At 36.4% G+C, this 27,238-nt stretch overlaps 1 protein-coding gene across 2 annotated transcripts in view; it reads left to right on the plus strand.

Moving 5' to 3' along the window:
- Cd2ap (CD2 associated protein) overlaps positions 1-24,311 on the plus strand; it is an 85,951-nt gene extending 61,640 nt beyond the window's left edge. For both annotated transcript variants that reach the window (XM_052192344.1, XM_052192345.1), the window contains 7 exons: positions 1,134-1,299; positions 1,648-1,790; positions 9,071-9,183; positions 9,892-9,996; positions 12,336-12,511; positions 20,632-20,695; positions 21,085-24,311. In XM_052192344.1, coding sequence (XP_052048304.1) covers positions 1,134-1,299; positions 1,648-1,790; positions 9,071-9,183; positions 9,892-9,996; positions 12,336-12,511; positions 20,632-20,695; positions 21,085-21,126 — 809 coding nt within the window. In that variant the 3' untranslated portion in view covers positions 21,127-24,311. The remainder of the gene's footprint in view (positions 1-1,133; positions 1,300-1,647; positions 1,791-9,070; positions 9,184-9,891; positions 9,997-12,335; positions 12,512-20,631; positions 20,696-21,084) is intronic.
- Positions 24,312-27,238: the final 2,927 nt, after the last annotated feature.

Raw genomic sequence — 27,238 nt, forward strand, 5'->3', positions numbered from 1 at the left:
CACATGGGAGGCAGGAGGATTTCTATGAGCTCAAGGATTTTAATGAGCCTGGTCTACATTGTAAGTTCCAGGATAGTCAGGACTAGATAGAAAGGCCTTGTCTTTTAAACAAACAAACAAACAAACAAACAAACTTTTATCTTAAAAGATGATCAGATTTCTATTTTTTATAAGCTCTAAGGGAGTAATTATATACTCGGTAGAATACTTGCAGTATACTATACTTAACTTGTTTTTATTTTGTGAGTATTTGTGCATGGGCATGTGCACCTAATACCAAGGATGCCCGAAGAGTGCACTAGATCCATCCCTGGACCTGGGGCATCAGACAATTTTATCATGTAGGTTCTGGGAACTGAACCTCGGCCCTCTGCGAGAGCAACCAGTGCTCATAACTGCTGAGCCAGTTCTCCAGAACCTCTGTTGTATATTTTTGTGAAATTTTTAATTTTAAAAGAGTTGTGCTGTTGGTTGAAGTTTAATATTCACTAGTTTCTGATTAAGAGGAAATTTCATAAAATTATTTTCAGACTTTCGTACACATTGTTTTCTCAAAGACATATATTCATTCATTGTTGGGCCTGAGTTTATTATGTTTTTAATTGTGACTGTTACACTCACTACTAGGCTGGGGATCAGAACTGTATGTGTACAGATGTTCTGTTAATATTTGTGCCTGAAAAATAAGGGAGTGAGTATGTTATATGTAGTGTGATGTGTGTAAGTATTTGGTGCCTTTTTGTTGGTGAAGTTGTTTTTAATGAATGTGGCATACAGTTATTCATAATATAGTTCTTTAAGTATTTTTGCACTATTCAGGAATACTCTTCATTAGATTACTTCACAAAATAGTGTTAGCACCCCTAATAGCGAGTGAAGCCTATTGGAAGCAGAGCTAAAAGCATGTGTTGTTTCTAATCAGGTTTTTAGTGAGTTCTGGCTCCCCTGGGTCATTTTTTTAAAGGTTCTTAGACACATTAAAATGCAACCTTCAAACAGTGTGTACTTATGCACATATAGAATATGAAGGTTAATATTGGTCTCAGCCTCTCATTTTCCTAGTCTGGCAGTAGTGTATAAGAAAAACAAACCTAAAGAGTTTTGATTATTAATAAGTACTTTTTAATCACCAGATGAAAAATCACTGCTAGAACAGAAACCTTCAAAACCAGCTGCTCCTCAAGTCCCACCCAAAAAGCCCACTCCACCTACCAAAGCCAATAATTTACTGAGGTCTCCTGCAACAGTGTACCCAAAGCGGCCAGAAAAGCCAGTTCCTCCTCCACCTCCAACAGCCAAGTAAGCCTCAACCTTGTTTAAAATTAGATATTGATTACCTACCTTTGACCTAAAGGGCTCTGTTACCTTTCAAAGTTTAAATATCTGTTTCCCATACATTTATTTCTTTGTAGCCTGTTAATTTTGTTAAAAGTTAATTATGTATTCAGAATAAATGAATGAAACTTTCTACATTTCTTATTTTACTGCGATCAGTGTTAGAGTTAGCAGCTTATGTTTATGCACAGTTTTACAGAACAGATGGAAATTAGTATTCTGTTACATAAAATCTTTAATGCCATTAAATCATTATTTAAAAGTTCTATTTAACCTCCAAGTGATTTTTGCATGTTTGTTTTCTCATTTCAGAATTAATGGAGAAGTTTCTACAATTTCTTCAAAGACTGATACTGAGCCAGTATCAAAACCAAAGCTAGATCCTGAACAATTGCCAGTTAGACCAAAATCAGTAGACCTTGATGCCTTTGTAGCCAGGAACCCAAAAGAAACAGGTAAGCCAGAATGGGCAAGATTAAAAACGCCTCAGATGGCTTTAAAATGACTCTTAGATTTGTGTATGCAACTTGCAGAAGTCAGTAATGGCAGCTAGCTGAAATGGGTTAAAACTGAGTAGCCAGAGTGGGAACCTGAGGGTGGTAGGTGAGCAGGACACAGCCTGTCTGAGCAGAGACTTCTTACTGTTCTTACTGAGGAACAGAATATGAGCAAGACCAACAGACTTGCTTAGTACTTCATTATATCTTGACTGTTAGGTAATGACCATATCTTTTACATTTGGTGGAGTTGAGTACATTGTGGTTTTTAAAATTTGAAAACGAGGAGCTAGAGAGATGGATCAGTGCTGGCTGCCCCTCCTTAAACCCACATGAGCCCATTGCTGATTGTGACTTCAGTTCCCGGGGATTGGAAGCCCTCTTCTGGCTGCAGCTTGTACCTGCATACGTGCTTTTTAAAAGAAAATACTAGGGTGACATAGATTTTTAGTGTCAGCAGTAACTGCAGTTTGTAAAATTTAAAAATCTTTATCTGGAGAAAGCTGTTATCTCTAAGAAAATATTTTTATTATCAATAGGCTTCACTTTTACCAAATAGGGTTTCTTTAGATTTAGTTAGTTAGTTTGTTTGTTTCTTGTTTGTTTTGTTTTTGGTTATCTTATGTTTGTCCAGTCTTCTGGTTCCTTTTTTTTTTTTTTTTAAGATTTATTTATTTATTATGTATACAGTGTTCTGCCTCCATTTATTCCTGCAGGCCAGAAGAGGGCCCCAGACTGCATTTCAGATGGTTGTGAGCCACAACCATTCTCAGTGGTTGCTGAGAATTACATTCAGGACCTCTGGAAGAGCAGTCAGTGCTCTTAACCTCTGAGCCATCTCTCCAGCTCCTTCTGGTTCTTTATATAATAGGAGGGTGGAGAGCTGGAAGCACAAACATCTTGGCTGAGTTCTACTTTTTAAGAGCATTAGAGAGTCATTGCTTTATGGAAATAGATTTTATTTTATATAAAATTTTACATTTCTTTTTAGTTTCTTACATTTCTTAAAGGACTTTTTCACATACGATTTTATTTTATTTTTATCATAGCCCTAGGAAACAGATGCTGTTTCCTCCATTTTATATGATAACAGAGTTAACTACAGGCACACCAGCACACTCAGTCCCCAGTAAAGAGAACGCTGCAGGCCTAGCATAGATAAGTCCTCTGATGTGCTTGAAGAAAGGCTTAGTATCCTAGAGGTCTTTTTGGCTTCAGGTTAACATTTGAAACTTCAACAGTAACTACACTTTATAATCCCGTTTTTCATGTTTCATTTCTGGTTATCAAAGACTTCATCTTTAGTTCTCTAAATCAGTTGATTTTAATGTTTTATAAATCCCTTTGTCATATTTGAATCCTTTCTTCACTAGATGGTGCTACATTCAGTACCGATATATGACAATTGTAATCTAACTATAGTTTAGAAAGGTTCACTAAAGTATACTTTGTATCTCATTTGTTAAAATTGATCTTATTTACTATAAAATAAGAAATGAAAAATGATCTAAAGTACCCATTATTTTTATAGACATTAGTAGTAAAGTGATAGACTTCTCATGGCTTATGTTTTTATATGTACTCAAAATGTAACCAGCAGTGTGTTTTCAAAAGTAATAATTGATGAAAACTTGGTTATTTATGTAAATTTAATGCTTTAAATAAACATCTGTTGGTATTATCTTTCAAATTTTCCCAAATTTTATGATCTTTAGCACAAAAGTCTTAAATTCAGCTATGTTCCTTTGGGAATTGAAGTTTGTTTTTATATTACTTTGTATCACTCTCTATTTGGTTTTAAAGTAGTAGACGTCTTAAAACACTTTAGATGAAATAAGCTCTTGTCTTTTAAAAGAACGTTTACTTTTATTATTTTTAATTATATATATGTGTATGTGTCTCTGTCTGGGTATGTATGTGAATTCAAGTTCCTTTGGAGACCAGAGATACAGGATTCCCATGGAACTGAAGTTACAGGTAGTTTGTGAGCCATCTCATGTGGTTACTGGAGACTAATCCTGGATCCACTCCAAGAGAAGTGCACACTCTATTTTGTTGATTAAGATAAGGTCTCTCTCTATGTAGCCCTGGCTATCTTATAACTTGCTACATAGACTAGGCTGGCCTCGACTTTACAGAGGTCCACCTTCCTTTGCCTCCAGAGTGCTGTTCAAGCTCTTAACTGTAGAGCTGTCTTTCCAAGCCCTCACGTTTTCTATACATCCATGAACAGTCATTTAAGATTTGTAGTAGAAACATTTTAACAATTTTAAACTCATGGTTGGAAAGTTAAAAACCATGTTTATTTATATCCATAGTGGTTGTTTACTCTTCATATAATAGACAGGCCTTGTAGAACAGAGTTTGAAAACTTAGTTTTTTTTGGCTTAAGGTTGTTTTCTTTAATAAGGAAATAGTGGTTTAGAGATACTGAAACTGTCACAAGGCGGGAAATCAGCAGTAAACCTGTAAGCAACTGTCTTGGTTCTTTTCACTTAACTTGGCTAACTTTGGTGTGCCACACTTCTCTTGTCTTCAGTAATTACCAAGTTTGGGAATTAAGTAAAAATACTATACTGAACAACTGAACAGCTGTTCCATCCTTAGCAGTATTCTAGACATAGGTTCTTTGCTAGGATAAAAGGTCTCACTGATGGAAGCAAATACCTTCTCTTATAAACATCATTTCAAACTAAATTAGTCTGTATGTGTAACTTTGATATGTATTTGCTTAGGGTAAGTTGGTCATGTTTTTGTGCACCTTTGTTTTCACCGTGCCTGCTTCTTGTGTACCTCGAGGCCAGCTGTGCAATTACCAACTAGTAGTCTTGTCACTCAAATACTTGACTTTTGAAACATTTTCAATTTTGGACTTTTCAACCTGTCTGTATAGAGGTTTTCTACCTCTTCTGTGAGTTTTGGGTTGAGTACAACCTCAGATCTAGCATTAGGGTGGAGCATAGTTTGTAAGTCTCAGACAATGTAAACTAGGACTGGAGAGATAGCTCAGTAACAAAGAGAGAGCATTGCTCTTTCAGAACTACGCTGTGCGTTTAGCTCATAGCACTCACATGGGACAGCTCACCACTGCTGCTAACCCCAGGTCCGGGGATTAGCAAACTCTGTTCTGGGTGCTTCTGTTCACGTGGGCATAACTACACATAGACACATTCATGGAATTAAAAGTAAAACATGTACAATTTAAAAGAAGAAATTGTAAAACAGACAAAAACCTCGTATTGATAGTTGTATTATCTTTTAAATAATGTAACCTGAAGTAGTATGGTAGAAACCACACTGACTTCACGGTTACTGAGTTTTGTTTAGTAGCTGATAGGTCGTAAGCAGGTTTATCCCTCAGATCATTTTTCTTGCTTAACTTGTGACCAGATGACCAGGTTTATCTCTGTCCTCCTGGAGCAGGGGATGGGGAAGTTGCTGTGAATGTTTTGTTCCTTCAGCCCCTCTGCATTTTCTAATCAATCTCATTCTGTTTCTGCTTTGACCTATGAAAGACTTGATTTCCTTACCTTATTCTCACAAACAATTTCCTATTTATAGAGCTACAAATAAACAGTGGTGTAAAAAATATGGATTTTTTTTTTTAAACAAAACAAAACAAAACAGGTCCTTCCTAGAATATTCTTTTTTTTTTTGGATTTGGTTTTTTCGAGACAGGGTTTCTCTGTATAGCCCTGGCTGTCCTGGAACTCTGTAGACCAGGCTGGCCACGAACTCAGAAATCCGCCTGCCTCTGCCTCCCAGAGTGCTGGGATTACAGGCGTGCGCCACCACCGCCTGGCTTGAGGTTCTTTTTTTTTAATGACATAAAGTAACTTTAGTCCCCTGAGCAGTGTGTTCGTATGGAGCAGTGCTGTGATTGCAGAGCTGTTGGGCTTCGGTTTCTTTCCCTTTTTCAAATGCTTCATCAAAACTTAATGAAATACAATGAAATGAAAATTAATTTTAATGAAAATCTCATTGTTATTACCAATTAATTACAAGTTAACATGATTCAGATACTTCTAAAATAATTCTTCCACCAGCAAAATTATTTTTTAAATTAGTTTTAGAACAGTAGGTAGAAAATTTACTAGTAACATTATAGTTACATCGAGAAGTTCAGATGAAGTGTGCTTTGATAATAAGCATATTATCTCTTTTGTTTTTTTTCTCTCTGATAAATTCTTTTAAGATTAAAGTAAATCTTTGTTATATATATGAGATTCCGAGGCATCTGTGATATTGTTGAATTATACTTTCTCTTACCATCATAGTTTATTTACTTTTCTTTGAATTTTTTTTAATACTCATGTTTTGTTTTGTTTTCCAGGAAGAATTTATGATGGAAGTTTTCAAATAAGGCTATTATTAAATAGTAAACACATACAGTGAGATTTGTATCCAAACCAAAAGCAGAATTGTGTTCTTATTCCTAATAATGGCTCTTTTGCCTAGTTCATGGAGTTAACATTAGGTATTAGTGTCTCTCATATACATATATACATACATACATACATACATACATACATACATACATACATACATAATACAATGAGAGATATCAGAGATTGCATTGAATCAAATTTATAGTGAATTATTTAAATATACTATTTGCTTTTTGACATATTTTTATTTTACAGTGTCATAAAATTAAAATCACATCTATCACTATAATTCACCAAACACTAGAACCTCACTAAACGATGGTGTAATCTTAGTTACAACTACCTTATGAAATGTTAGAAATTGTACCCATGGCCTCTTAAAATAATAAGCTGTCCTTTTAGAAACTGTCTTTGTGTTCAGTGAATAACATAATATGGCTTAAAAATCTTAATGTGTATTGAAATTGATAATAGTTTAAAATTTTTCTTTTGAAAGGCAAAGTAGTAAATCAGATCTATATAATAGTACAGGTTTTGTGTAAGTTCAGATGGCCTGTGGTTACTAGACATTGAAATGCTTCTATTCATTCTACAACTGTTCTTTTTTTCCTGCTTTGTAAAATAATTTTTTTGATTTAGTCTTTTCTCTAGACATTCCTGTCCTTGACTTTTCCTTCCAGATTTTGTTTCCTAGCCTGTTTGCCATGTTTCCTCCCTTCTTACGTGGCAGGAAATTATCCTACCCTTCTCCATTTTGGTAAGATAACAATTTATAAAAGAAATCAAAGTAGTATATTCAGTATAAGTAGGTGGTACACATCAATCTTTGTAATTCTGCTGAAAGTGTACGTGTGTGTTTGTCTATTCTAACCCTTTTGGTTTTCCATTTTAAAATACAATCAAGTTCCATTTTCAAAAGCCTTTCTTGGTTATAATTTAAAATTGGCAACCATACAAATCTGATTTTCCCCCCTATAATTGGTTACTTTGCTTGGCTTTTTAAAAAAGCATCTTCAGAACACACAGAAGTGTAAGTGGCTGTCAGAGTGATGGATATGACTGTAGAGTTGGCGCCTTTTATGCCATTGTCATAGTGTGACTCTGTTGTTAAGTAATGGTAGATCACATATCAAGGCTTTAGGTGTGTTTCATAAATCCAAATGTAAACAATTCTGTTTTATCTGATGCCTTAAATGGAGAACCTGAGAGAGTTTTAGAATGTAAAATTGTCTTGGTGTTGTAACTCTAAATTGGATGTATAAAGGCATTTTACATGAGTATGCTGTATTTTGTAAATCAATATTTAAAAAAATTTACCCTTTCTGTTTCATTTTTCTTTAATTTCTTCCATATTTTTCTGTTTTTTTTTTCTCTACAAGTTGCTTACATATGCATTTGAAAATTATTTCCTTGGTCAAATGATAGGGTTTTACTCTTCAGAGTCTTTTTATAGGTAACTAATGCACATTTATCATTTAATATATTTTATACCAATTATTTTCTTTAACATTTATAAACAGAATGACATATTCTTACATTTAAATCTTTTAGATTATATAATTCATTTTCCATTGATGTTACTTATTTCATTCTATGATTTGCTATATTCTATAATTATAATTAAGATCAGAAAATTGAGGTTTTTTTTCTAATTATAGCTTCTGTTTTGATGTGTTTGTCCAGGGTAGAACTCACAAACATTAGTATCAGCCAGTCCTTTCAGTTATACAGTGCACATTTCCAAGTGATGACTCTTTCCCATGTATTCATCATCTCTTCAGTGGAGATTCTGTAGATCTGAGGTTCATAAAGAATGTTTAGGTCTAAAGGAACAACAGCTCACTGAATTTAGACATGTAAGTGTCTGATAAGTCTTGACAACTGTCAGACAAATGCTAATGAGAAAGATGAGTCTCTTAGAAGATTGGAATACTTTAACTCTGGTTAATATTCCTAGTTTTTTATCTGAGCTACAGGAAGTTACAGTGATCATGGTAGTATCTGGAATTTACAAAAGAGTTTTGTGCCATGAGTAGACATCTGAGCTTTGGAGTAATAACAGCTTGTTTAAGATTTTCTGGCTACCCTTGAAAACACCCTGCAGTATATACCATTGTTTAAGAGATAGGAATTGCCATGCGTTGTCTTATATGCCCTTAAACACAAACTATTTGGTCCAGGGTCAACTAGCCTTTGATTGATGGCTGAAAAATAAATTAGTGGTCTATGTAGCATTTACACTTGGTATCTGATTTACCTTAGATACATAATTAGCTATGATTTTCATATAATATCTTCAGTTCTGTTTGAGTCCTGATTATAACATCTTAATATGTTCATGTAACTAAATCATAACTTCACTTTATATTTAGAATACATGGAAAACAACAGGGTATCAGATTCAGTTCAGGTCTTCAAATGTGATATTAGTCCATAGTGTGAAGTGTAGAATGTTATACCTGTAAAAATAAGTTGTAATCAAGGGTTTAAATAGATTTTTTAAAAATGTGAGAACTTTCAAATGATAGCTTTTTATTCTGCCTGCAGTTCATGGTACAGAATTCTTCCTATAATAACTTCTTGTTGAGCCTGACTGTATTGAAAACAGGTCTTACATGGTTAAAAGGTCTTTATCTGGTAGAAAGATTGAAATTTTTTTGTTTTTGTTTTTAATAAGAGCATGGGCATGGTTTTCCAAATGCATATATAAAGCACTAGTCAATTTGTGAGCTCTTCAACTTAGTGGTGGCTTGTAATTAGTTCATGGTGTAAGCAAGAAAGCAGAAATACAGTTTTCTTGCCTTCAGAAGGAACAACTCTTAATTGGTAATACTTATTTTTATTCTCTAGATAATGTAAATTTTGATGACATAGCTTCCTCAGAGAACTTGTTACATCTCACTGCAAATAGACCCAAGATGCCTGGAAGAAGATTGCCTGGCCGCTTCAATGGTGGACATTCTGTGAGTTTCCCTTACTTTAGAAAAATGTAGAAGATAAAGTGCTGAGATGAGAGTGAACAGATTAGAGCCACGCCTAGTTTTAAAGCTCTGGGAGACAGCTTTATGATTTTTTTATTTAAGAAAAGAGGTATGCTCATTTCAATAGGATATTGCCTGAAAGTTTCTAGAATTAGAAAATAGTGTTGCCTTGAGACCACAGTCACAGAACACAAGGTCAGTGAGCAGGAAAGGATAGCCTTTCCCCACTTCTTGATAATTCCCTCTTTTGTAGTATTTGTTCTCATAGTTTAATAGCTTCTTTCCATGCTTTCTATTTGTTGTTTGGAATGGAAATCTATTTCACTGTTTATATGTGTGTGTGTGCGCGCGTACGTGTACACAGTTAATATGAACACAGTTTATGACCACTGTGCTGCTTTAAAATTACCTCACTGAAGAGACTTTTTACTTTGATGGAAAGCTAGTTTTGCCTTTCAGATTTGCAAAAGTGCTGTTTAACCTGACACTGTGTGACAGTTGTCCATAAACAGCAGCACTAAGTAGTGGGAATGTAGGCTGTGTTGTGTGAATGCTTATTAAAGTTTTCTTTTTAATAAAATTTGTCTCTTAATTTTTCTCTTCTCTTCTCTTCTCTTCTCTTCTCTTCTCTTCTCTTCTCTTCTCTCTTTTCTTTTCTTTTCTTTTTTTTTTTTTAATGCTTTGGGTTAGCCAACCCAAAGTCCAGAAAAATCCTTGAAGCTATCAAAAGAAGATGATAGTGGTAGTAACCTAAAGCCTGTGGAGTATAAAAAGGATGCAAGCTACTCTTCAAAGGTAGATCTATTGTGGCCTAAGATTTGTTTAGTTTTTAAGATGTGTTGTAGCTATCATAATTATGAAATGTAAGATGCCCTTTTAGAATTTTTTTCTCTTCCACCAAGAAATAAAGTAATTCTTGCAGAAAATTGCATTGTTAAACTTAAGATACACTGTCCTCTCTAGTTCTTTTAAGAATAGAAGTACAACCTTATTCTGAAAAGTGTGATATGTTTCATATTTCCAAGGCATAGGAAATTGACTTTTGCACCATTTAATTTTCTTATTAAACATATTCCCAGGAATTAGTTTACATGAAATAATTTGGGGATGGGGCCTGTTTTGTTTTGAGATTGAGTCTCTGTGTAGCCTTGACTGTACTGTCGTTTTAGGTTGACCAGGCTCCCTCAGGAAACTTGCATTGATCCTCCTGCCTCCATCTCCATAGGCATGCTCAGCTGCTCTCCTAAAGTAGCTTCAGCCTATTCCCCGTGGAGTTAGCAGATTGCAGTTGTGCTTTGTCCACTCAGTCCTAACCTGGTTCTTGCTGCTCTCTGAAGCATCAGCGTGCACCGGACTTAGTGGTAGAATAGGTGGACCCATCTATTATGGTGGAGATTCTTTTCTAAAGTTATGATTTTTATTGAAGACATTTTTGTTATAAATTATACATATTTGAGGTTTGTTTTATTCGTCATTTTCATTCTAGAGTATTTGGCCTCTTCTTGAATAAATATAATCTGATTCTCTATATTGTCAGCAATCTCTTGAAACTTTTCTAAAATGACAGATTTTAGTGAAATCATCAGGTAGTCTATGGACTTAATTAAATTCTTCATAATTCCTTTTAATTGGAAGGAAAAGTTAGACTTTGGATATTTGTATTAATAAAGAATAAAATAATACTTTAATGTCTATACAGTTTTACTTGTAGATGCCTCACTAGACAACTATCCATTAGATAAGCCATTGGGTAGTTTCCTTCCTTTATTAAAAAAAATAAAAAAATAAAGCCACTAGAGATCACAGAATGCTTTTTTTTTTAATTGATCCCCCCCCCCCCCAGCAGTGAACAACAAACTGCTTTTGGGATTTCTGTTTTATCATTTATCTTTTTTTGTAAATGTTTTTATTCTTTGAGAATTTCATATAATATATTTTGATCATATTCTTCCCCTCTCCCAACTCTACACACACACACACACACACACACACACACACACACACACACCCTCTCCCTTCCCACTCAACTTTACATTTTTTTCTGTCTTAACAAAAGAAACTCAAAATAAAACAAGGAGTCAAATGTCTGTTGGCCAACTACATCTGAGTATGGGACCTGCCCTGGAGTGTGGCTGATATACACTTGGCTTCACTCCATTGTTGAAAGCTGATTTTCACTTCTCCCAGCTGCTGGTTTTTACATTGCTTCTTTGCCAGTGATGGGACCGTGTGTCTGCTTTCCCTTCTCTGAGCTGGGATTTTGCATGGCTTGAGCTTGTGCAGGTCCTGAGTACATGCTTTGAAGACATCTATCACCCATGGCTCCTATTATCTTTCTGCCTCCTTTTTTTGCTTAGATCCCTCAATTGTGAGGGAAGGGGTTTGACATAGACATCCTATTTAGGACTGAGTATTCCAAGGTCTTTTATTCTCTGCACATTGTCAGTTATGGGTCAGTGTCTTATTACAATTCAGGACAATAAGCTTCTCTAATGAGAGTTGAGTGATGTACTGATCTGAAGTTCTGATTGGAACTCACAGTTGAGTCTATAAGTGATCCTGCACCCACTGTAGTGGGTTCCACTTATCTTGAAGCAGGAATTAAAGAGCCCTTTTCTAAAATTCTTGAGGTCAGAATTTTGGAAAATTTGTAGATAAGTAATTATATATATTTTAGAACTATGACTCAAGACTTAAACATAAAATTTACTTCTTTCATGTAATTCTTTACCCACATTTAAGCATGCCTGCAGTTTGAAACCCATTACAAGTCTGGAGCAGAATTTTTAAGGTTGGGGCTTTTCAGATTAGGAATGGTTAGTATATACTGCATTAATTGCGTGTATTCCCAGGGCAAAAATATTATGTCCTGGGAATGTAGCTCAGTGAGTAGAGTGAATCTCTGTTCTACAAAGCCCTGGGTTTAATCCTTAGTATTGTATGATCTGTAATATCAATACTTGGGTAGAGGATGGTATAGAAGTTTAATATATGAGGATCTGGAATTAAAACCATCCTGGAGTACGTGTGATCCTATGTTAAACATAAAGACCAGACCAAAACAGTCTTCTGATTGAAATATAATATTAAATGTAAACACAAACATAATGAGAATTTTTGAAAATATTTTTCAGCCATCTCTTTCAACACCTTCAAGTGCTTCTAAAGTAAATACAGCTGCTTTCCTAACTCCATTAGAACTCAAGGCTAAAGCAGAAGCAGATGATGGGAAAAGAAATTCCGTGGATGAACTTAGAGCCCAAATTATTGAATTATTGTGTATTGTAGATGCACTGAAAAAGGATCATGGGTGAGTAACTCCCTTAAAGCATCCCCTAAGATGTACTTTTAGGTTTTGTGAACTGAAGCCCTAATCTCCTAAGTATGCAAATGCATATGTTTCAAGGCAGCAAAAACCTTGTTGGGAAAACTTGTTCCAGTAACTCAGTTCTAGAAGGTCTGTGTGTACCTATGTGCTAAGGTAGGAGCTGGCCAGGCATAGGTGCTAATTAGTCTTGAAAATACTGAGAAAATTGCACTGGTGTTTTGGGTATGATCTAGTTTCTCATACTTACTCTTAGAGGGCTTGACCCCTATTTCTGTTAGGCTTACATTAGATGGTTACAAAATGAGTGGGTTCCAACCCACAAGAGATCTCTACCTTCCCCAAGACCTCACCCTTGCACCTCCCACTCCCCATTAACTCTGAAAGTTCTTGTTATTTGTGTAGTGTTATGGATCAAACCCAGAGTGTGGTGTTAATGCACTCTACTACCACTGACCCATGTCCACAGCTCTGAAGTTATAAAGTAGGATATACACCCCCCCCCCCCAATACACACAAAGTTTTAATTCTAAAAGAAGTTTAGACTCCCTTCCCCTTGATGAATAAGTTAGGAAATAAATAAATATGTATGTATATGTTTGTGTGTGTAAAGCTGTTTACCTCATGATTGTAGTTTTTCAGTGTCAGGGTCTGCACTCAGCTTCATATCTTTGATTGGTTTACAGATCTGTTAATACTTTAACCGTAATCTTCAATGGATAAATAAAGATGAACGATAATCTAGTTTAACTAAACTGAGGATGAGCATCCCATCCCATAAGTATACGTCCCCTCTCCCAAAAGATTTCTTAGACATATATAAGATATAAAATTCATGCCTAGACCGTGAGTCTAATTTTAACTATTTCTTAATTTCCATCAGGCCTAAAATTCTGTAAAAAATAAGTTGGTATTAAAAAATATAAAATAGGGCCTGGTATGGCGAATGCCTTTAATCTCAACACTCTGGAGGCATATTTAAGGAAAATTTCTGAGTTCAAGGCCAGCCTGAATGATAGAATGACTTCCAGGCTCACCCAGAGCTATGTATTAAGACTCTGCTTCAAATAACATTAAAGTAAATTAAAAATAAAAAATAACAGATGGCAACAAAGTTTTTATTTAGAATAACTAGTAAAAATGCATTCATTTTCAGCATATATGTTTCAGTTTATGTATATATATATATATATATATATATATATATATATACACACACACACACATATACACATTATATACATATATAATCTGTTTTTTGTTTGTTTGTTTGTTTTGTTTTTTCAAGACAGGGTTTCTTTGTATAGCCCTGGCTGTCCTGGAACTCACTCTGTAGACCAGACTGACCTTGAACTCAGAAATCCACCTGCCTCTGCCTCTATCTACCAAGTGCTGGGATTAAAGGTGTGCGCCACCACCGCCTGGCCTATAATCTGTTTTAATATGTGTATATATATTTATTTACCTATATGTTTGTATGCGTATATATATGTCCTGTATGTATCATAGATTATCTAATGAATACATTATGATTATAGAATTTGCCATTTGATATGCTAGATCTTTCTTAGGTACTTTGATTTATTTTGAAAATTTTTCATAGACTCTGAACTACATATAGTAGAAGCTGTATTCCTCTTCATATGTTGAATACCACTCACCAATTGGAAAACTCTCCTGACATATACATTTTGTTGTTTTACACCTTTGATACCAAGTGTACTCCTTTGAGACAGCGCATCATGCAGCATAGTCTGGCCCTGTACTCTTAGATTAGTTATGACCTTGAACCTGATCCTCCTGTCTCAATTTCCCAAGTGCTGGAATTGCATACATGAATTGCCTGTAGGAAAAATGAGTAAGGTATTTGTGTATATTTCATAGTTTAGAAATTTTTCCAACATTTCAATGTCTCAAGCCGATTTGGAAAAATGAAGCTAGATGGTGGGGTTTATTTGAAAATCTAAAATCAGAGAGCAACATCAAGGGAATAAGTAGATGGTACAGTTGGTACACTGAGAAATTTACAGTGTGCACAGTACTGAGGAATGATTGTGCATGAGTCAACAGTAGTCAGTTTATGAAATGGGAGGTTGGAGAAACAAGTCAGAAATGTAAATGTCACTCCATTCATGTAAAGTTAAAAGAATATGAAACCAGAGGCAGTTTTTCGATATATTTGGGGCAGGTGATATGGTTCTTAATGTCCTAAGTTTGGTGCACAAGGAGAGAACCAACTCCATAAAGTTATCCTCCACCTTCTGTGAGGGAGAGGTGGAAAAGTAGGGGTAGAGGCAAGGCGGTAGGAGGGAGCAACATCTGTGTAGTGGTTTGAGTTTGGTCCCCATTGACTCCTGTGTTTGAATGCTTGGCTCATAGGGAGTGGCACTATTAGGAGGTATGGCCCTGTTGAAGGAAGTATGTCACTGTAGGGATGGGCTTTGAGGTCTCCTATGCTCAAACTATACCCATGTGCACACAGTCTCCTTCTGCTGCCTGTGCATCAAGAAGTAGAACTCTTGGGTCCTCCAGTACCCTGTCTGCCTTCATGCCCCCATGTGTCCTGTCATGCTGATAATGGACTAAACCTCTGGACTGTAAACCAGTTCCAACTAAATATTTCCTTTTATAAGAGTTGCCATGATTGGGCATAGGGGAAAACTTCCTGAACGGAACACCAATAGTTTATGTTCTGAGATCAAGAATTGACAAATAGGACCTAATAAAACTGCAGAACTTCTGTAAGACAAAGAACATTGTCAATAGTACAAAATAGCAACCAACAGGGTGGGAAAAGATCTTTACTAATCCTACACCTGATAAGATTTAATATATAAAAAGAAGTTAGACTCCAGAAAACCAAATAACCCTATTAAAAAATGGGGTACAGAGCTAAACAAAGAATTCTCAACTGAGGAATACCGGATGGCTGAGAAATACTTATAGAAATGTTCAACATCCTTAGTTATCAGGGGAATGCAAATCAAAGCAACCCTGAGATTCCTCCTCACACAGTCCGAATGACTAAGATCAAAAACTTAGGTGACAGCAGATGCTGGCAAGGATGTGGAGAAAGAGAAACACTCCTCCATTGCTGGTGGGATTGCAAGCTGGTAAAACTACTCTGGAAATCAGTTTGGCAGTTCTTTAGTAAATTGGACACAGTACTACCGGAGGACTATACCACTCCTGGATATATACCCAGAAGATGCTCTAACATATAATAAGGACACATGCTCCAGTATGTTCATAGCAGCCTTATTTATAATAACCAGAAGCTGGAAAGAACCCAGATGTCCCTCAGCATTGGAATGGATACAGAAAATGTGGTACATTTACACAATGGAATACTACTCAGCTATTAAAAACAATGACTTCATGAAATTCTTAGGCAAATGGAAGGATCTAGAAAATATCCTGAGTGAGGTAACTCAATCATAAAAGAACACACATGGTATGCATTCACTGATAAATGGATATTAGCCCAGAAGCTCAGACTACCCAAGATGCAATTAACAGACTACATGAAGCTCAAGAGGAAGGAAGACCTAAGTGTGCATACTTTGGTATTTCATAGAAGGGGGAACAAAATACCCATGGGAGGACATACAGAGAAAAAGTGGAGCAGAGACTGAAGGAAAGGCTATACAGAGGCTGACCCACCTGGAGATCCATTCCATATGCCAACAAGTGCTTGCTCTCAGGATCCTGATATAGCTGTCTCCTGAGAGGCTTTGCCAGTACTTGACAAATACAGAGGTAGATGCTCTCAGCCAGCCATTGGACTGAGCACAGGGTCCCCAATGGAGGAGCTAGAGAGCTAGAGAAGGAACCCAAGGAGCTGAAGCGGTATGCAGCCCCATAGGAGGAACAACACTACGAACCAACTAGTACACCTAGAGGTCTCAGGGATTAATGCACCAACCAAAGTGTACATGGCTCCAGCCTCATGGATAGCAGAGGATGGCCTGGTTGGACATCAATGGGGCGAGATGGCCTTGGTCCTGTGAAGGCTTGATGTCCCAGTGTAGGGGAATGCCAGGTCAGGGAAGCACCAGTAGGTGGGTTGGTGAGCAGGAGGAGGGGGGATGGGATAGGGAGTTTTCAGAGGGTAAATGGGAAAAGCCCACTTTGTAAGAATTTGAAATGTAAATAAAGAAAATATCTAATTTAAAAAAGAGATACTAGACTAAATCTCTGACACTTAAAAAAATAGAATTGCCACCGTGGTCATGCTGTCACTTCACAACAGTTAAAGCCTAACTGAGACAATCTGGAATTACAGATAGCTGTGAACAACCATATAGGTTCTGGGAATTGAATACCAGTTCCTTCATCATATGTGTTTTTCGTGTGTGTGTGTGTGTGTGTGTGTGTGTGTGTGCATGATACCCGTGGAGGCTAGAAGTGGGTATTGGAATCTCTGGGACAGGAGATGCAAATAGTTGTGAGCTACCATGTGCATGCTGAGAACAGAACTGTCATCTGGAAGAGCAGCTAGTGCTTTTAACCTCTGAGCCACCTTTCTAGCCCCCTTTGTAAGAATTTTTAAACCTATATATGTATATTGTTCTTTAGGAAACTTTATCTAGGAAACAGTAGAAGGCAAAACACTATACATGTTAATTTAACACCTAGTTATGGTATTAGTATGTGAATCTCCCTCTTTTGTTTCTTTGATTACAGAACAGCCACCCAATAAAATACATATGTGAATATCAAGTAGCAGTTATAAAGTGAAAAAATTCAAGTATTACCCTTTGTCTAATTTGCCTCAGCTTACTCCATGACCTCGGGTGTACTTCTTATTTGCTAAGTAAACTAACTGCTTATACTTTGTAGAAAAATAAAGGAAATAAAATCTAACAGTGGATATTAAAAAAAAAATTTCTGAAACCTACTAAATACATATTTATAGAATGATTATGTAGAAATGATATGGAATATATTTACAGAATGACTAAAAAATGTAGTTTAGGAGGAAATTAAAAATTATAGCATAAGGTAAAGAATATAGATTATTGACTGGGGATATTTTGATTTGGGAAATTTAATGTTATATTTAATTGAAAACAATAAGACAAAGTTGAAGTCCAATTATTTTATGAAATAATTTCTAATTTGACTTGTAATTAACTGGCTTTTGTTTGAGTTCTAGAGTGTCTAATCTACAAAATGTGTGATAGGTGAATACGGAGAACTGCTTTAAAAGCCATATATTATGTCTTTATTTGTCCTTAGCTGTTTGAATTTATTTAAGTTTTGTATCATACATTTGTCACTCTTGGTGTTTTTTTTTTTAAAAATACTTTAATTGGATCTTTGAGATTTTTATACAATGTGATTTGATCATATTTGCCCTTCTCCAACTCATCCCAGATCACACCTGCCCCACTTTATGTCTTCTTTTTTATTTATTTATTGTTTAGAAATTCATCAGTCTTTACTGCCCATATTTCCTGGGCTGTGTGACCTTTGATTTTCTTTAAACTGCTTAAAGAAAGGACTCTCTTCTAGTAGCTGGCACTTGCCAGTGAATGCTTATCTAGGTGTGGGACTTAGCCTGCTTCCTCTTTTCATAATGGGATTTAGTCGGATTAAGCATGCACAGATTTTGTGTATATTGTCAGAACTGCTGTGAATTTAATGTATATGAAACTTTCCTGCTTTGTTCAAAAGACTCTTCGGGCTGTGAAGACATAGCATGACCACTGCAACTCTTATAAAAGAAAACATTTAATTGGGGCTGGCTTACAATTTCAGAAGTTTGATTCATTATCATCATGGCAGGAAGCGTGGCAGCATGCAGGCAGACATGGTGCTGGGGAAGGATCTAAGAGTTCTACATCTTGATCTGTTGGCAACAGAAGACTGTGACCCATTGGCTAGATTTCATTTTAAGACCTCAAAAGCCATCCTCAAAAGCCTCAAAGTGGACACACTTTGTCCAACAATGCTACACCTCTTAATAGTGCTACTCCTTATGGACATAAGTCTATGGGTGCAATTCCTGTTCAAACCACTCAGTTTTCCTTTTTGTTTTTGTTCTTTTGGGGGACTGGGTTTGTTTTTTGTTGTTGCTGTTGTTGTTGGGGCTTTTTGTTTTGTTTTTTGCTTGTTTTTGCTTGTTTGCCTTTGTAGTTATTCACCACCTCTGGTTCCTATTCTCTTTTTGTCTGCTCTTCTACAATGACACCTGGGATTTGGGAGGAAAGAGTGTGATACCGATTTTCCATTTAGGCTTGAGCGTTCTAGAGTCTTCTTATTCTCTCGATACCATGGCTAGTTGTGAAGCTCTCTGACAGTCACTGTCGACTATAAGTAGCAGCTACTCTAATGAGGGTAAGAGATACATTAATTTATGGTTATAATAATAAGTCATTAGGAGTTAGGTTAGCACTGTGCCCATTTAGTAGAATATCAGTAGTAGGTTCAGTGACCTGCCTAGTTATAGGTTCTTGGCTTAATAAAGGTACTAGGTATGGATTTCTTCTTGGAGGGTAGAACTTAAATATAATCAGAAAGTAGTTGGTTATTCATTGTACCATTGCACCAGTTGGTTATTCATGCTACCTGCACTCCAGGAGATAACCAGTTTCTAGTACTGAGCTTTGTTTGTTAGCCTATGGTGTTGAGTAGAGTCATTGTCCTATTATAGGGTAAATCTATTTTAGCTCTTACTTAATTTTTATTTTATGTGTGTAAGTATTTTGCCTGTATGTATGTATGTATGTATGTATGTATGTAGCCTATTTGCATGCCTATACTCTGAGAGGCCAGAAGAGGGCATTAGGTCTCCTAGAACTAGAATTACAGGCATGTGGGTGCTGGAAGTGCACATCTGGGTGTGTCTTGCCAGGTCATAATTATTGTAGGTTGCAAGGTTCATACTTGGTTTCTTTTCTACTTTGGTAGAGTGTATAGCACCTCTTGGTACTATGAAAGCTAGCAAGTAGACACGAAGCTTCTAGGTTAGTGATAGCTTTATTTCTCCATGTTCTAGGAATTCAGGTATGTGGTAGCTTCAGCAGTAGGGTCTTACTGTCAAGTTCTGAAGGGTGATGAATAGCATTAGCACTGGCTTGTAAGGTTGGGCTAGGGGAGGTCTGTGAGATCTCACTGGCCAACAACTCCAGGAGATAACCAATTTCTAGTACTGAGCTTTGTTTGTTAGCCTATGGTGTTGAGTAGAGTCATTGTCCTATTATAGGGTAAATCTATTTTAGCTCTTAATTTTTATTTTATGTGTGTAAGTATTTTGCCTGTATGTATGTATGTATGTAGCCTATTTGCATGCCTATACTCTGAGAGGCCAGCAGAGGGCATTAGGTCTCCTAGAACTAGAATTACAGGCATGTGGGTGCTGGAAGTGCACATCTTTAAATGCAGCAAGTATTCTTAATCACTAGGCATTTCTCTATTTCCCCTCCACATCATAGTGCTTTTTAACACACACACACACACACACACACACACACACACACACACACACACACACACACACACACACACACACACCTATGATTTTAAGTTTCTGTATGACTTTTTTGAGTGGTCTTTAGTGTTATTTATATAACACTTTATTTTTATTACTATGTATATTTTGGTGTGTGTTTATGTAATGCCTACAAAGTCTAGAGGAGGATGTCTGATTTTGCTGGAACTGAGGTTATAAGTGATTGTAAGCCACCTTTTGCCAGTGCTACAGACCAAACTCAGGTCCTCTGGAAGAACAGGAAGTGCTGTTTTTTGTTTCTTCAATTTTTTTTTTTTCTTTCAAGACAGGGTTCCTCTGTATAGCCCTGGCTGTCCTCTGGAACTCACTCTGTAGACCAGGCTGGCCTCAAACTCAGAGATCCGCCTGCCTCTGCCTCCCAAGTGCTGGGATTAAAGGCGTGTGCCACCACCACCCGGCTTGTTTCTTCAAATCTTATACTGAAGTACTCAAAGTAAAAAATTATAAACTTTTCTAAATTAACATGGTTATTGTTCCTAGGAAGTTTCTCTTTGTGTGCTATGTGTGTGTGTGTAAGTTAAAGCTGCAGTTAATATCAGTGAAATAGGCTGTTTAATGTTAAAATTGAACAATAATACTTTTCCTTTAGGAAAGAACTGGAAAAGCTACGCAAAGAATTAGAAGAAGAGAAGGCCATGCGAAATAATCTAGAGGTAATGCATTTTAGTTTTATAAAATGTGAGGTTTTGTTTTTTTTCCCTTTCAACTCTGTGGTTGACTCTGCTATAAATAATGCTCTCCTACCTCAGATGAACACTGCGCCATTTACAGTAGCAATTGCCTAAGTTATTTCCAATGCTTCTGTTACTTAGCTTTATTCTAGCTAAAATAAATACATTTTTTTCTTACTCCTTTCCATTTAGGAACTTGATATATTCTCTACTGACATTCTTATTCAACAATATGAGTTTTGCACTCTAAGGAATTAAGAGTTTGAAATTGAAATCCGAATTCCAAGGCTGGAAAGTGTGCTCATGTAGTACAGCTAGGCTAACGAAAACTTTACTAAAGCTGTTTTATGTTGTTCAATTTATGTTTTCAGGTGGAAATAGCAAAGCTGAAGAAAGCTGTTCTGCTGTCTTGAGGTGGTGTGGACCCAGTGTCCCAATGCTTCATGAAACTAACTGACTTGTTAAAAACAACAGACGCGGTATTATGATGAAGAAATAGAGGACATGAACTGTGATATCTACCAAAAAGTTGGGGGTGACAGTTTTTTTTAATATATATATATATATATTTTTTGTTTTGCCAATTTAAAAAAAAAAAAAGAAGAGGCCTTATTTCTTACTGTGCTGGGATTGCAAACATTTCTATTGTTTGCTTGAAAATACTACTGAATCTGTATAAAAAGGAAAGAAAGTTCATAATAGTTTTTTTATTGAAACTTGTATTATTTTTAAAGAGTTCTATACTATAAATATCGTAATGTCTTTACAAATAAGCTGTAAGATAAACTATTTGAAAAGGACGGGTTAGCTTTATAGTATAGTCACCGCTTTCCTGTAATGGATAGGGCATGAACTTATATACATACACTACACCACACACACACCTATACACACACACACACACACACACACACTCACACTCACACACACACTCACTCCTTTTAGCTTCTTAGCCAGGATTACACTGTTGTGCCTGTTTGTCTGCAGTGCTGCTTGTACATTGGGTGATAAAATAGGAGTTCCTAATTACCAGGTTCCTCACCCATGCATATTTACTCATTAATGAAATAATAACAATAAATCCAAGTTCTAGAGTGTTCTGTAATGCTCACTATAGGATTCATTAAAGAAAGTTAGTTAAACTGTATTAGATTAAGCTTGAGAAAATAGGAGCATTGTTGTAAGTTCATGTGGCCCGAGAAATCTAAAAATGTCATGCTAATTCTTATTTGTGCCTAGACAGTGCAGCACATGTGGAATATGTAAACACCAGCCATATTGTTGTGTTCTTATGCTCTTTCTACAGTCTTAAATATTACTCAGTTCATTATCTCTATTTAATTCATTTTACCCTTCCTTTAATTTTCACTAATGATAATCTTAGGAAACAAAGCCTCTAAACCCAGATATTTTCAAAATTCCAGAATGAGTTCTATATTTGGAAAGCTATTGGGTAAACACTCAGGTTTTACAGACGTAATTTATTTAATAGAACATACTAATTTCTAGAGATATTTTGGACTATTACTTAGGTAAAGTGAAAAAGAGTATTAGTATTTCACAAGTAGTAATAGACGTTATGTAAACCAAATGTAATTGACCACATTGAAGATCATTCCATAATGGATGCTGAGCTATTTCCTTAGCATCACAATCAACAGCTGAACGTCTTAGGCTGGCTCAACCACTTGCAGGGTGGAATGGCTACAGACCAGGTGAACATAAAAATGGTATCTGTAAGGCAACATGTCTGAAAACACAAAGGTTAATTTTAAAAAGTGAAATGTTTTTATTTGTTAAAAAGTTAGGCTTTAAGCTTTACTTTAGAAAATGAATGTCAGATCGTAAGTTATGTTCTTAATACCTTTTCTTTACACTTTAATCTTAAAGTAGAAAAATGTCAGATTTCTTTTGTTGCTTCAACTAAAATAGAACTGAAGTAGAAAATAATAGAATTGCAAACACAAAATCACACTTGATTAGATTCTGGGGAAAGAAAATTGTACATAGAGTGTACATTTTAGGTTTTTTGATATAGGGACTTATATATCCCAGGCTGGACCTAACCTTGTGATATAGCAAAATGGTCTTAAATTTCTGGTTTCCCTGCCTCTGCCTCCCAAGTGCTAGGATCAGTGTGCCTAGCCTTTTTAACCATTTCAAGTCTGAGCTCATCTAATGAGAGGTTATTGATGAACAAAATTGCTCCATTTTAAGTGATAAGTCAATGAAGTATTTGCTTCTTATTAATGTAATGACAGTCCTCAGATGACAGTGGCCTCACCCTAAAAATCATTATCTACTTTCCCCACATTCTAGAAATTATCTCCTACATTCCCATTGGAAGGTTTGACTCCAGCCACACTGCTGGGAGGGAAAGCTCTAACAGTTGAAACTGTGTTCTTTTTCCAATGAAGGTTATTTTAATAAAAAAGTAACATACACATTCAACAGTAGGCGAGTGACTATACTTTCTGGACAAATATGTAGTCATAGAAACTAGTTAAAATGTAAGAAATTAGAAAAGCATATAACAGAAAAATGAATTTATGTTTTATAAACTCAAAGAAATTATAGACACTACTCCTTATTGCATACTAAATTTTCATTTGCAGTTTGGTTTCTTTCTGACCTATTATGTGTCACTGACCTGATTGGTGACTTGTAAGCTACTAAAAGATTTATTTGAGCCATGTGTAGTGATGGCATGCCTGTAACTTGGAGATTGAGGGAGGGAAATGAGTTTGAGGCCAGCCTGTGCTGCATAGAGAGGGGTCCTATATCCACAAGAAAGGAAGCAATGTTCCTTTGGTGGTGGTAGGTATGTTTTACTAGTCCACACAATCAGAATAGCAGTGAGTCATCTCTACATGCTTTTATCTTCTCAGTCAGAACAGAGAAGTCATACTGTCTGTGTTCTATGTGTCTACTTTCTGCCTTTTAAGAAATAGTTGAGAAAAACAAACAAGCTTGAACGTCTTTAAAGGGAAAAACAATTCCTTTCAAATAGTAATTTGCCAGTATTTGCCCTTAGTATGGGAACTTTTACTATTTCTAAAGTTAAAGTCAGAAAATGATTAATAGCAACAACAACAACAACAACAGCTTTACTTAGAGGTAAATCCCCTTTTCCCCAATTTTAATATAAAAGACAGCATTGAATCTGTCATTGCCAAATTATTAGTGAATGTATAGTTCAGATTTGCTGGTCTTTGAAACACAGTACTACTGAGTTTCTAATGGGAAATCAATGCTATTTGGTGTGCTTGCGACCACTAAGCTTGCTCCTTACTATAAAGGTATCCTCTGTACAACTGTGCAGGACTTCACAGGAAATCAGAAGATGCACAGAGAGAACGCTGGTCTGCACAGAGGACTCCTCACACTCCTCACTGGGATCACAGACAAGAAAGACGCTCGAAGTGCTCTGTTGATTTTTTGATGAATGTTTTATGCTTGCATTTAAACTTGAAATGTATGAGCAGAATGAGACAATCTTTACAATCAGAACTGAGAAGTGTTACAATTGAATAGCCTTGTGCTGTAGCAATAAAATGACCAAGTGCAATGACTTTAATAAAATCATCTTTCAAACGTTGCTGCTATTAATATTTTTATAACAAAATTCTGACCTTGTTTAGGCTACCTTGCCTTCTGTTTGTTAACTGTTATGTGATACAGTTGTTGTTTTGACAATCTAACATTCCAAAGTCCACATATATACCTAAGAATCTTAGAATAGTATATTCGTTTTTTACAGGTGCTGTTAAAAAAGGAAATGAAAGAAAGTAAGCTTTTCCCTTAAAAAGCAAAATTAATAATAAAAAAGAACCGTGCTGCTGCCTGTGTCGATTTTTCCTGGTTACTGCTTATCTTAGTTAATCAACTCTTCGACTGAACACCATGACCAACACACTCATAGATGAAAGCCTCTGGCTCATATGTGTTCAGAGAGCAGAGCCCAGGGCAGCAAGGCAAAAAGGGGCAACACAGGAAGATCTGAGCTCACATCCTGATACACAGCAGGAGGCTGAGAGAGGCAGAGCCACAGCCACAGCCACAGACCTCTTGTAACAAAGCCACCCCTCAGTTTCAACAGCTGGGTGTCAGACACTGGAATAGGTGCCTATGGGGCTAGTCTTATTCAAACCCCTATATCTTTGATCACACGTATTTTTTTAAGGAAGATGAAAATTACTTGTATTAATTTAAGTTTTAAGAAAAAGAAATGCCAAAAGCATTGGAAGTTCTGATTGGGTGGATTTTACCATTTTGAGTAGCTGTTTCTTTTGAAACTACTTTGATAGTTCCTGCCTCACAGGAGGGGGAAGAGCTTGAGGTTCCGTGAAGTGCCTTGTAGATTGCTTGGCATATAGTTGGACTGGAAGAAATGGAGGTTACCATTGTACTGTTTTCAAAAACATTTTTTAAAGTGTTGGTATGATGCACACAAGGTGAAATTGAGAGACTTCTTCCTCTGGTTTTGAATACAGCATTTCTTTCTTTGGGGGAGCATCTCCATTTGTGGGATTTGGTTGAAGACAAGTGCCCTTTCAGAGAATACTTAGATCAACTTCAGCTGGGCAAAAACTGGGATTTCAGAGAGTGGAAGTAGGAAGAGCTGTCCGCAGGAGAGCTTTGCACACATTTCTGTCTTCTGAAAGAAGCTGGTTTGAAAGAACAAAGTGTAATGAGAGCTGTAATGGAGTTGTGAGGAGGAGCCAAGCATTTACACAGCCTTGGGTTTGCTCTCCAGCAGAGATTTGGGGTACGGGCAAAGTCCATATAACCCTGGTTGAAGATGGACCATGAACATTATCTGAAATGTTGGCTGGAAGACAACGTACAGAGTATAGGAAATAAGTGTGCCACATCTTTTAAGTTAGAAATCAGCAGTGGTAGTTTAAGATTTTCAAGTTTTTGTTGTTTTGCTTTTGGACTGAGGATTGAAACTAAAGGCCTTATACACACACACACACACACACACAAAGTGATGACTTCACGTACATGTGTGTGTGTGTGTGTATGTATGTATGTATCAATGGTACAGTCTCTGGTACATATGAATATACATATCCTCAAAGTTTTTTTAAGGAAAAAAAAGCTTTATTATGCAAATGCCTGTGTTGATATGCACTGTGTAGCTTTCCAAAGAAACCAGAAGAGGGCATTGGATCCCACTAAAGTAACCTTATTGGCAATTGTGATTTGGCTCCTGAACCCAAAGGAACTTGTGTCCATTCTAAGAGCTGTAAAAACTCCACTGCTGAGCTGTCTCTCTGGCTTCGATCCCAGCCCTTTGAGTTAATCTCAGGCAGGCTTTGAGTTTGAAGCCTTCCTGATTCTCCAAGCAAAGTGATAACAGTTGTCTGCCAGCAAGCTTGGCATCTGATTGCTTTCTTTGGTCTGCATAAATGCTGGACAAAATTTAGCTTGATAGGTAAATGCTGAAGAAGTTTTGAGCCATGTAGCCTATTCTCTAACTCAATTTTGTACATGGCAAAAGACATGTCTGAAGACAAACACTAGATTCCATTCTAGGAACAAAGATAACTGTTAAGTGAATCTTTAGGTTCTGTGACTTTCTGTTCCAGAGTCAAGAGATACTGGCTACTCCCTCCTCAAATCTTTACTTTTATCATTAGTATATTGTTTTTATCTTACCACTGGCATATGAATCTATTTGGTTCATATATAGAAAATAAGGTTACAAGTAGTTAACAGCATTTTCTTTAATATAACTAGTAATTTTAATTTGGGGAGTATACAAAGTACTGGTTTCATTGTGGCAGTGTGACTTTTGTGTGAGTGCACGCATGCATATGTGTGTGTCCATGTATGTAGGAGCAGGTGCATCTGTGTCAAGCCCCTCGAACCATTCATCTTGTTTTTAAGATAGTGTCTTCCTGAGCCTAGAGCTCAAAGATTGCTGGTCAGGAAGCCCTGCTGATCCTGTACCCCACTCCACTCTTTACATGGGTGCTGGGGATCCAGGCTCCAATCCACATGTTTGCATGACAAGCACTAAGCCTGCCATGGCCGTTGCCTCAGCCTTTGTCCCCCAGTTTTGAAAACTTATCATTATTATATTTTATTTGCCCTCGTTCATTCCCTTTGCTCTCCAGAACCAGTCCCCTCAGGCTGGTTCTCTGCTTTTGAATAGTTCCTTTTGTGTTTATCACACTTCCTCCATTACACTACTTCCAATATTCCTTCCCTCTCAGCACCATTCTAGTTCCATAGTCTATGAACACATGCAAGACACATATCGATGCACACAACTTTAAAATCTAAACTATATGTGAGATGATAGAAGGTCTTTCTAGGTCAGACTGCTTTTGCTTAGCTTTCCAGTTACTCTTTCCAGCAGCTGTCGCCATCTCCTTGTAGTAGTGTAATTTCTGTTGTGTATATGACTGTTAGTATTTATGAAGTTAGGAGCGCCAACATGTGCACATTATCTCCACTTGTAACTTCTTGATGAGTTAGTTGTTCATTGTATTGGTAAGTATCTTCTCTGATTGT

The sequence above is a fragment of the Apodemus sylvaticus genome, chromosome 9 (assembly GCF_947179515.1).
Source record: "Apodemus sylvaticus chromosome 9, mApoSyl1.1, whole genome shotgun sequence".
Classification (NCBI taxonomy): domain Eukaryota; kingdom Metazoa; phylum Chordata; class Mammalia; order Rodentia; family Muridae; genus Apodemus; species Apodemus sylvaticus.